Source organism: Echinococcus granulosus, assembly GCF_000524195.1.
Source record: "Echinococcus granulosus chromosome Unknown EG_S00150, whole genome shotgun sequence".
Classification (NCBI taxonomy): Eukaryota; Metazoa; Platyhelminthes; class Cestoda; order Cyclophyllidea; family Taeniidae; genus Echinococcus; species Echinococcus granulosus.
The window spans coordinates 120,930-132,666 of record NW_020170530.1 but is presented as its reverse complement, the minus strand read 5'-3'; the positions used below and the strand labels follow the sequence as shown (position 1 = coordinate 132,666).

The 11,737-nt window shown below is 43.8% G+C and overlaps 2 protein-coding genes across 2 annotated transcripts in view; one reads left to right on the top strand and one right to left on the bottom strand. All coding sequences in view use genetic code 11, as the record gives it.

Moving 5' to 3' along the window:
• Positions 1-2,664, bottom strand: part of EGR_09503 (Multidrug resistance protein) — a gene marked incomplete at both ends in the record, with an annotated part of 8,102 nt that extends 5,438 nt beyond the window's left edge. Inside the window, 4 exons of the mRNA XM_024498752.1 lie at positions 1,244-1,333; positions 1,412-1,789; positions 1,907-2,110; positions 2,563-2,664. Of these exons, the coding sequence (XP_024346847.1) occupies positions 1,244-1,333; positions 1,412-1,789; positions 1,907-2,110; positions 2,563-2,664 (774 nt within the window). The remainder of the gene's footprint in view (positions 1-1,243; positions 1,334-1,411; positions 1,790-1,906; positions 2,111-2,562) is intronic.
• Positions 2,665-4,631: 1,967 nt separating this feature from the next.
• The window catches only part of EGR_09502 (Squamous cell carcinoma antigen recognized by T-cells), a gene marked incomplete at both ends in the record, with an annotated part of 17,433 nt that continues 10,327 nt past the window's right edge, over positions 4,632-11,737 (top strand). Inside the window, 10 exons of the mRNA XM_024498751.1 lie at positions 4,632-4,796; positions 4,830-5,001; positions 5,033-5,294; positions 5,409-5,444; positions 5,520-5,673; positions 6,368-6,747; positions 7,403-7,463; positions 9,828-10,124; positions 10,194-10,320; positions 11,098-11,407. Coding sequence (XP_024346846.1) covers positions 4,632-4,796; positions 4,830-5,001; positions 5,033-5,294; positions 5,409-5,444; positions 5,520-5,673; positions 6,368-6,747; positions 7,403-7,463; positions 9,828-10,124; positions 10,194-10,320; positions 11,098-11,407 — 1,964 coding nt within the window. The remainder of the gene's footprint in view (positions 4,797-4,829; positions 5,002-5,032; positions 5,295-5,408; positions 5,445-5,519; positions 5,674-6,367; positions 6,748-7,402; positions 7,464-9,827; positions 10,125-10,193; positions 10,321-11,097; positions 11,408-11,737) is intronic.

Below are 11,737 nucleotides of genomic sequence, written 5' to 3'. Positions count from 1 at the left end.
AGGTGAAGAACAGAACGATAGTCCCCGATGAATGGGTGGATAGCACCAGTGTGCTCAACCCTTTCCACCACGACTTTGCCTATTGAAGTGAATATTTGCACATTGCCTCGTAACTCATGCCAAACTTCGCTGAGCGCTCTTCTTGAACGTGGCAATGTTGACACACACTTCCGCACGAGCTCGAATAGGGGATCTACTTAAAAGTAATCAATCTGTTTCCAGCGGTTCATTGGCAGTACCAGACCTTTTGAACCATTCCACGCCTTGCGGTTTACTCGGCCGTCGTGCCCTTGTACAATGTTGAGGCAAGGTGATGAGAGTCTGCAAACATCTTTGTAGCCTTGAATACGGGTTCAATTGGGTTTCGTCGAGCAGACGAGCTCGAATTACCTTCGCCATATACAACCAACATTGCATGAAATGAGGATTCAAAAGCGGAGAAAGGTAATGGAGTGGAAACAGTAAAGAGTTGCATGTCATGATGCAAGTAAGTCATGGTAGTACACAAGTTTCCAGACGTTGCAGGAAGCCGATGTTGCGGGCTATGTCGTAACCCATACGAATGTTTTCAATAGCTTGATATTAGGCAGCATAAAAGATTTGTGTCTTACGGACCATTTAAAGGCTATATTTGGGACTGAAAACCAAAAAGTGGCAACACGTTGGGGGTTTGCTTTCATTTTTGAACTTTGACGACTAGATAGAAAGGCCATACTCAACAGACAACGTACTGTTGGCTTCGCATTAGTGTTTCGTCGTCCATGGATCTGCAAGAAAACACCAAAAACAAAAGGAGTACATTTCAGTTCGCATATTAAACTCCCATCAAAAGGTCTCATAACACCTGAGCTTTTAAGAAACTCAGCCCATTCAGGGTGTATGGCTACGGAAAAGTTCGGTCTTCAAAGAAACCACTTAACGTCACAAATACGTGACGCGGCCGCTTCACAAGCTTACGACGACTAAACTTGTCTGAAAACACCTTTCAAAGTGGCATCAGTCGGTTTACACCAACCATATGACTGAGTGAAAGCCATCAACCTTGAAGGTGAAAAAAAACCCCCGATGCTCCATGAACCACCATAGCCTGTGGCCTTTCACCATCCATCTCGAATAAAAGTGTCCACCCACACCCCATCGTTTCGTAATATGATGATTTTCCACATCATAATAAATATACTGCTGTCTGTTTGGATATGTTTAAAAAATGATTTTAGGAGACTCCATAGGGAAAGTGATATACCTCCTCCTGTGAGATAATTGCTTTGGCAACAAAATCATCGTCCTCCTCTTCGCTTTCTTCGGAGCCACCCTGCGACGTTTTATCAGCACCCTATAGAAAGAGTTAATACCTTTATCTGTCAAGTCTACCAGAGTATATCTTACTGAGAGGCGAAATGCGGGGACGCACACTAATCTTAACCAACTTGGCATAAACCCCATCCTTGAGAGCCATGAGTTGATTGTGATTGCCAACCTCGACAACACGGCCCTTGTTAACAACAATGATGGAGTCAGCGTCGCGAACCGTGGAGAGACGGTGTGCCACCATGACGACAGTGCGACCGATCTTGGCGTTATCCAGGGCTCGCTGGACGTACTTTTCGGAGCGCGTGTCAAGAGCAGAAGTAGCCTCGTCCAGGAGGAGAATACGTGGTTTGCGTATCAGTGCGCGTGCAATCGCCAGCCTCTGCTTTTGACCTCCAGACATTGCACCACCACCTTCGGCGATGAAGGTGTTATAACCCTTGGCGGAACACAATGTACCATCGCAAGAGTTATTAATGCCCTGCCTGAGCAAATATTCGGTTAAGGGTCCACCAGCTCTTTTGTACCCTTGTGACCAAGAGCTTTCTTGAACCATATGAAGTTAACAAACAATGCAATAGATGCGAACCCGCCTTACCTCTGGCAGTTTGGAAACGAACTCATGAACGAGCGCCATCTTCGCAGCTTCCTCGACCTCTTCGTTTGTGGCGTTGAGAGAACCAAGTCTAATGTTTTCGGCCACCGTGCCCGCGAATAAGACGGGCTCCTGTGAAACCACGCCAAGCTGCTCTCGGAACCAGACCAAATCTAACTCTCGAATATCCACCCCATCAATGAGAATCTAAAAAATGTTCAGAGCGCCATCAAACACATAAACTAGGGATTCTGCGGTCTATTAATTAGGTGTATAGCTAAACTAGACAAAATTCTAGAGAAAAAACAACTAAACAAAGTAAAAATGCAATATTCCCGTACCCGTCCATCATTTGCATCATAGAAACGTTGGATCAGTTGAATTACAGTACTTTTACCCGAGCCACTAGCCCCAACGATTGCAACAGTTTGACCTGCTTGAATGCTTAAAGACAAGCCGTTCAACACCTAGAGGCAAAAAAAGCGAAAGTTCTCTGGTTTCACACCACTCACTTGGACGGATTTTCTTGTTGGATAAGAGAAATGGATGTTTTCAAACTGAATATCTCCTCTAAATTGTTCCAGAACTGTGCCCCCCTCCTGTTTACCGATGGGTGGAATCTATAAGAAACGGTACGATGTAAAAAGCTGACTGCCTACACGATCAATGATGGGGAATATTTCACTGGCAGATGTAATTGCAATGTTGAACGAATCAAGCTGAGACAAGGCTTGTCCAATTGTAATGGCACCAATCAGCATAGTAAATACCACCTGAAAAAAAGAGTTACAACATGATTCAAAGTGAAGCTAAACGCTGAGCTGTAGCGTTATTTATCGCTTGTGAACGCAAGCCTGTGGTCAACAGGGTTAAGCCAGAATGCTGGCTGTTAGAGGCATTTTTTGGAAAACTTAACATAATAATATCACCCGGATTTGAACCGTGTGTCGTTAAGAGCACCATGCCATAATAGAACGTTACGGATATCAGTATATAGACGAATGCTTCAGACATCCCAAGAACTGTACGAGAATTTAAGAAGAATGGAAACAGAGGGATTCAGTCAAAAACTTTATGGTTAGATGGATTATTTAGCCATAAAGACGAGTTTTCAAATGCGAAAGTGCTATTGCTGACAACGAAAATCCACTTCCATTGCACACCGATAAATGAACAAATGCATAAGAAATAGTCTAGGGCCTAAACAAGTACTTAATAGACAAATTTTAAAGAACCTTGATAAAGTAATGGGGCAGTTTACCTCCACTGACACTGGTTGACATTTTTATCCCGTACTTTTCAGCCTCATCAAGTTCAGAAGAGTAGCGTTTCAGCTCAGTCTTCTGCCCTTCGAACGCAAATATTGTTCTTATTGCACCCAAGGCTTCACTTGCGATACTGTTAGCACGTTCGTAGGCTGTCTGTGTTTTTGTTGTGTATTTGCGAACAATATAACTGAGGATTCCAAAACCAATAACAATGGGTGGGAAAATAGCGCAGGCAACAAGTGAAAGCCTCCAATTTTTCGTAAATCCAATAATAAGTCCACTGACGAAAACTATGATACACTGAATAAATATGCCAAGTTTTTCACCGATTCCGGTTTCGATTTTTTCAACGCCTTCAGTAAGCTTTGTAATTAGACTTCCAACATTTTGTTCATCAAACCAGGCAACATCTTGCGCAAGTATTTGCTAGGATATCACCGATAAAATTTAGAACATACTCTGTATAAGAGGAGCCGTATTTTCCGAGATTGCAACTTTGCATTCAACTGGAGACAGAACATCTGTAGAAATCCGACAAAAAAAGTCACCGCTCCAATAATGGCAAACTTATGGATGATGGGCAGCACATCAAATTTGCCCGTAATCACAATCTCTAGGAAATCATTAACAAGATCCGAGAAGATAAGGAAAGTGACGGGCATCGAAGAACCAACACCACAGCTCATTAAAACTCCAAATGACATAATCAGTATTTCCACCAAAGATGCATATTTCATCTACAGTAAATACTTGTAAATTCTTTTACCAGGGTCCAAAAGTGAACATTTGCTTTGGCTCTAAAAATATATCGCAAATGAAACAAACTCACATTTGAGGTTCTTCTCTTACAGCCTCCAGGCCCTCCCGTTCCGAAACATCGGTCGACATTTCAAGGACTCCCAAGAACAACACGATTACGTGACTTTTAAAAGCAGATTTCAAGGTTGACGATTCCATTATGCATATAACACGTTAAAATGATTTAGTCACAAATTTGACAGCTACAAAACGCCAACGCTTCAAAAAGTAAAACAGTTAATAAAGTTTCCACACTGATATAAAAGCCATGTTGAATTCGAGTTTAGGTGAGCTCTTTGATCCTAGTTAGAGCGCAAAAGTCCCTTTTTATAAGCGCAGTTTTTTTTCGTGAGCACCTTTTGAGGAGAGACAAATGTGTTTTAAATAGTAAGGTCACACGGCAATCTGCAGTGGTTGCTTGGAAATTCTGGCGTATATCAGCTACTTTTTATTGTGTTATGTATTTTTTCGAAATTTTCCCTTTACATAAACTATAGTTCTTTGTCACTTATGGCTGCATCACATAGTCGCGTTAACTTGGACTGTCAGCAGTGGAAAAACTCAAGGTTATACACGTATAGGAAGTGCCTGGCGATCGTATTCCCATATTCTGAGTTTCGAGTTGTGGACCCTGTGGATTTATAGGTATTTGTAGCGGAGACATGACAAGTGACGGCTTTATTTATCCAATCAACTGTGGTTCTGCTGCTTCGAAGGTTGATCGTGTCTCGCAACTCTCCAGTATGATTAACGATGAACGTAAAGTGTTACTAAAGGAGATTCGCTCTCGCTTATTGCGTCTTAAACGTATTGTTGACGAAAAACTAGTATGTTTTGCGTACTTTGTTCCGACTTCCTAGGCTCGCGATATTGTGGTAAACAAGCGGGAACTGGCGTGTCTCAAGCGTTTTTCCTTTGTTTTTGATGATGTTGATACACTTGAGGCAAGTTCTAAGAAAGTCGTGGATAAAGTAATCAGGGCTGTTGAAGTAGAGGACGATGACTTACTTAGTAACTTTGAAATTTTTCCTCGTAAGTTGCTGATAAATTCCCAAAATCTTAGGGACTGAACCAATTGAACCGCCGCCTTATCCAAGAAGTGAAGAACTCGATGTAGGAACTTTGATCTCTGATTACGTTGGGCAAAATCAATGCGGCTTGTTCGATGAGGCCTTGAAGGGTATTCGGATGTCTGACATAATTGCAGCCGTTGATATGGAAAGTGGAAATTCGAAAGCAGGCAAGAAAGTCAAAAGGAAGACTGGTCGAACAAAAGGAATGATTAAGCGGAATAGCCAACCATCATCTAAGAAAGCGGGAAATAGGTATACTAGTCTGTCAACGCCTTTGAAGACGTGACTATATCACCTTTATTCTCGTTCTTACGTCAAATTATCTGTTTCTCAAGGTGAGAGTGTTCATTTTTTTCTATCTTAAAGGGACCAGTTGCGAAGTCTTCCCCCCTTGCTGACGCAGTGAGTTTATTTGTTTTTGGCTTTTTGGAATCATGTTGAAACCGCTTCAATTTTGGCGTCGATCCCTTGTTTTAGATATGTGCGGGGGTTTTTTAATGTCCTTCGGATCATTCTGCTCACTATGGGGGATACAGGGGAAGGTCTATCTACGGAACGCCTCTGCGATATCGTTCATTTCTGGAATTCCAGTCCTCGTGTCCAACGAACTAACGCGCCGTGGATAAGCAAGGTACGGCACCACCCGAATTCACAAACTTTGATTTCCAACGCGTTTGCTGTCGATGGTATGCATGTAAGACTGACTCTCACCTGAGCTTTCACTTCAGACGTGAATGTAGAGCCTATTTAATGACATTTTACCCTATATTAGCTCAATACAACACCTAGAAAGGAGTGGACAATTTTTCTTAAGGACCCCGGTGATGAACGTGTCATACATTCACCATTTAATAGATTCACCATCACTCATAAAGCACCAGATAAATTGGTTATATATTGGTGGAACCGCTTTTTCGCCGTTACTAGGTTAATCAACCTCATTTTTGTTTCAACTAGCTGATGATAGCTATTCTGGAGGCATTTTAAGTTTATATTCCCCCTGTTATTGTTCGGTTTTATGTATCGGTGGTACGAAGGATAGTTGGACGAGTCCATTTTCCCAACTTAATCCGATTAATAATAGCTATTTAGGAGTAGTGTTCGGTATTTGCTCTACTCTCTCAATGCTTGGTTGTTTAATGTGTTATGATTATAGATGGGTCCTCGTTACTGCTCGTAATTAACTTCTGATCACTACTTTGAATAGTATTCGTTGGGCATTGTTATTAACGCCTATCCCGGTTGAGAGGATGATTGATAGCTGCTGATGTCTGCCTGGGGGTTGACTACGACTCCTTACTTAAATCGGTTCCTCTGCCTTTCAGTGTTCCGATTGGTCGGAATTGGTGCGCCCGACGCTGGTCCTTCTCTCCGGTAGATCTGCTTTGGCCGGCTTGAATCGTACCATCTCAAAGGCTAGTGCTTCATCGGCGGACCTGGAACACCTTCTGCCCCCAGCTTTCGTGGTCTTCAACGCAGCCACGCGGACATGGCGTTGGATGGGCAGTGGGCTGGAGGAGGAGAATGAAACGAACCTCCTTGCTCGTCTTTTCGCTCTGTGGGTGAAGAACGGTGGCTTAAAGCAACACATTCAATCTCACTTGGATGAAGTAGACAAGGAGTCAGATGAAGACGGGGACGAGGATGAAGAGGAGAGGTCTCGACGGAGGGCACTGCGCACAGATCGGGTTCCCCCGCCTTATTTGTAGGTCATGCATCCTAAGCGACTATGGTTTTTATTATAAATAACACTAACAAAAGATTCTCAAGACCCTAATGCTGACTGGTTTGTTGAGCCATCTAACACTGCTTCATTTTCGAAATTTGTAAGGTTTATTTTTTTCGTAATACGTGGATCGTATGCGTCAAACTGGGACTTTGAGGAATTCCTCTACACCGTTTCCTGTTACTTATAAAACTAGGCGGATAATTAACTAACACCGTACTGTATGTGCATAAAGTCGTCTGTACATGTCTGCGAATTCTTGTTCTACACCTTCGGTGACAAGGAACTTATTGCACCATCACACTTCCCATAACTGTTATTTACTCACACTGACAGGAAACTTTTGGTTCATTTGTACCATTACATACTTGTTTTACCTTTTTCACTAAAAATAAACTGCTTGAAAAAGACGTTCATTAATTAACAGACTCTTCTACTTCCGAAAAAAATCAATGAAGCATCCAAATTTATTTTAAATCGGTTGACTCTGCGTACCAAAAGAGCAAATTTGTAAGTAAACACCATTAATGTGCTATAGTTTGAGGCAACGACGGAGCATCATAATCTGTATTCCTTTTCATTACTGTTTAAGACTAAAGGTTTAGTTATTTTATTGTTGCATGTTTGTTTGCAGCGCCACGGACTGGCAATGTAAGCTGTCCACCCCTGAGCAGCGGCGCATATTCCAAATCCAGGTTAGTTCACAACAATTAATACCTTACTTTCAATTAAAATCGGACCTTAATTCCACTTCAAAACTTTCACTTTTGCCCTTAGCAATAGTTTTGCAGGAGAAAGGAAAGCTATAAGTGTTGTAGGACATTTCATCGCGTGCAAGGGTTTATTCTTAAGTGATACGTCAAGATGATGTCTCCATGCTTACGCACAGTCTAGAGCTTAAATCCCTTTGATGAATTTTTTTTCTACTCATCGGAGGGTGTTGGACAGTAAACATTTCGGAATCCTACCTGTTTGACTCATTGCCACGCCCGCTATCAGGGTCTCAGAGGAAAAGCGATCACCACAGTCCCCTGACTTCACACTGCTCAAAAACCAGAGGAGCGTATTTATTCTCACTTCGAAATCATACTGCGTCTGTTTATTGTTCTATACTCAGCTAATTCATTCGCAACGTACGATTTTGTGTTCATATTTATCGCAAACCGATTAGGGACATATGGCAAAGGTGACACAATGGTTGTTTTATCCATCCTCATGGTGACTCTGTCAGTCGCTTCGCAACATAACTTTTGTATGACAATCCTGTGGCTGCTTGATGATGGTTTTTATGGCAATCAACCTGGGAATCCATCCACGTGACATGGAATTCGCGTGACCTCCTTTACAAGGACAATCGATTTGGGGTGAGAGGAGGGGGCAGTTTTGAAATTGCGTGAGGCTCTCTAACCAGTGTGCGGGAGCGGCGATAGCCATGTCAGAGAGCGGTTGCACACCGGAGAAAAAGTCTGACGATTGCTTGTCTGCATCACAATCAAGTGGAAGTCCAAATACGTTCAAGAGTAGGAGTAGGAGCAGGAGCAGGAGCAGAAGTAGAAAGAGCAGTGAATGTAGTACTGGAAGCGGAAGGAAAACCGCAACCAGAAGGAGAAGCTTTGGAAGCGCAAGCAGACGCCGAAGCAATAGCCCGTGCAATAGTAAAGCACACTCGCCTTCAAAAGTTACACCACGGCGCTCGATAAGAGCCAGAAAGATTCCTTCGACATATCCGTCGTCAGCGTTCGATCTTAAGTGTAGCTCGACCAAGGAAAGACGATTTAATACACGAAGGAAATCTAGACGAAGTGCCTGTGCTCCTACTGGGGTCGCTTCGCCAAGGCGAAGCCGATCACGTTCAAGGGGATGTTCTCCCAAAGTGAAAAAAGAAAGAAAGAGTCCGAAGCCGTGCTGAAAGCATACTTGTCACCGTAGAGTGATAAGCCGAGTGGCACAGGTGATGGGAAAGTATTTTTCTTGCAAGTAAAATACAAAACTGCACAAACCTAATGTGTGTTGCGTTGTCATTGCAGCGCTACTGCCAAGTACATGGTTCTATTTGAGTAACCTGATTCTTTTTACCGTTAATTATCGCCTTAGTGGGTTGGTCCTCGTGATTAATCCTGACTATTACTTCGGTAACTTACGAGTGTTTACAATCTTTGGTTAATTTTACCCCCCACCTAATTCACTGGGAGTTGGGAATCAAGTATAGAGTGTGGCTGGAGAATTGCTAAATATTGGTAATTTTACGAGTTGACATATGGCTAGAATGTTTCTCGATTTTGCAGAACTGAGTCCTTTTTACAGCTTGCTCGATACTTTGTTTGTAAGAAAACACAGTCTTACAGAAAATGTAGCCCCGTCGAATCACTCTTGAGGATCTAAGCCAATGTAGTCTTAAAGATGGGCAATTATAAACTCCAGTAATATTGAGTTGACAATCAAACCCTCCAGAAAATGAAGCGAAGTGTGATTAAAGTGGATATCGTTTCAGTGGATGACAACCCTGACTTTTGTGCCTTGTACCATGCATTTATTGTATTCGCTTTTCTGCGTCGCTTTTTACCTTGAGTTACAAATGCAGGTCGCACGTTATTTTTCCATCGAGACCAAAACAAATTTAACCCCATCGTTAGGGATTTCGTTGAGTCCAGAGGTTCGCCCCTAATGGGGAATTTACAGACGTTCTACCGCTCCGGACAGACCAAGTGTACCTCATGTCCCGATTGCTAACTGGTCATATACGTAAGATGTTTTTGCAGATCTAATATTTTTTATGCCTTCTTGTCACTTTATTCTCACTTCAATTCTTCTCGGTCGTCCATCTGGTTTCTATCCAATTCCTGAGACGTGTTACAACGGACGGTATGCGATTACGAGTTTAACAAGGGCTTTGTAATAAGTGCAGGGGAGGTTTGGGAGATCATTGAGGGAAACAGCATGAACGGAACTCCACCCCATCGAGGTCATGACCGAGGTCAGCAAAGACTAATGAACCTGTGTTGTTCAATATAAATGGTGGTTTTGATACAATGTCTATCTGTGTGTATATGGTTGCACAGGAGGAGGAACGTTACTCGCGTCCTTGGGCGCCCTACGTCTACAACCAGCATGGTTACGCCGCGGTGGTGGGTCCGGTGCTACGGACTGTGGGCGGTGAAGGTGGCAATCGCATGCGTACGGCGTTGTCGGCGCGTGAGCATCCCCTGCTGCGTCCCAACCGCCCTCCCTGGGTGTCTCTCTCGGAGATCGTGAGGGATGCCGTCGCTCGACTACCCAATGGTGAAGGCACTCGGCCTGAGATCGCTATGCTGGTGCAGGACAGTGGCTTCCTCGTTACCTCTTTTAGCCAAAAGCAGGTTCGTTTCGTCCACGTCTCTCGACTTGAGCTACGTGATCATGTGACTTAACATACTCACACTTTTCAGTTGAATCAGTGTATCAGTTCAGCTCTTGACAGGCTGCAAAGTGAGGGAGCGAACTCACCGGTAATGTATGATCCTATCCAGCGGCTCTGGATCTACCGATTCCGGCATCTCTCTCCGCCCGATTTCTGTAAGTCGCACCCACGCATAAGTGGTATTCAAGTTATACCGAGTCTTTCAATTTTGCAGCCTTACCGCCAATCGCTTCCTCTAACATACACTAATATCAAGCTTACATGCTGTCGTGAGCCTACTCAAGATGGTAGGCAGTAGAGGTACTGCGTACGTGCGTGGAGCAGGGTGTGGTAGACGACAAAGCTTTCTGTGGACGAGGGTGTCGAGCGCCTCACATACACGGGTCTACAGAGAGCTTCAAGCACAATGGTGGCACGCTTAGTTACATTTGGATGATATGGGAGCCCCGATAACGGTCTGTCGACATTTGTCAGTGACGATCCTAGCTGTGGTAGATGTTGCAATTCCCAGTCCACAGCCTTCACGGTCCCTTCTGTGAATATCTACCCAGTACTTGGAACGCTCGCCAAGCCCTAGACGTCTGATGTACCCATAACCTGTTGTGTGATGAAGCTGGGCAAAAAGCTAATTTTTATGTGGGAGTAGGAAGCGAAAACATGAACGACCGCAAGTGTTTGCAAGTTCGAAAAGCTGGTCCGTTCGGGGTCTCAGCCATTGCCATATCCTCATGGCTTGGGCTTTGCTCCGAGCGATCTTCCAAAGATATCTCGGAGCTCACTATTTCACCACCTAGGCCGAAGAGCAGGTATCTGCGATTAGATACGCCACCATTGATAATGGAAATCTATCAGCCAAAGGTTTTTTGGTATTAGCGGCTCACTCCTGAAATCTGTCATTCTCTTGAAGTTGCAATTCCTTCCACTTATGCTAGATCGTCTTTACAAGGACCAGAGTGCCTTCCAACGCGAGCGCTTCTTCCAGATTTACCCTGGGGGTGGTTACCGGCGTCCCACAAATCGACCGCAGCCAAGGAGACGTCGCGAGGAGCCTCTTGATGATCGACATATACCGGACATTGAAGAGCTGACTCGCGAGGAGGAGGGGGATGAGGAGTACTATTCTTCGTCGACCGATGACAGTAGCAGAGAAATGGGTGATGCTTCCATGGCATTCTTCTCGCAACCGCGAAGAATGCGTCTGGAGTACAAACATCAACATCAAAGTCACCACTCTGGGGAACCGTGATGCTACGTCAGCACCACCTTTATCCTCTTTATTGTGAATGTGTATTTAGTAATTGCATTTTTATTTCAAAGCCTTCTCCCCAAACCTTGAACATTGGAGCCAGATATCTCGAATTTGCACTTGAGAATATGGCGACAATTAGATGTACCAGGGGGATATTCTACGTTACGGCGGCGGCTTGTGGGGTTTCTTCACATTGACAACGAGGTTAAAGTGGCAAGCTATGGGAACTGTGGAGATGTAGTCTAAGTTTAAAGGTGTAAAGTGTCCGATTATTACACTTTTAATATTATAATAAGATGTGGAGGCAGCGTTCCTCTTGAGTT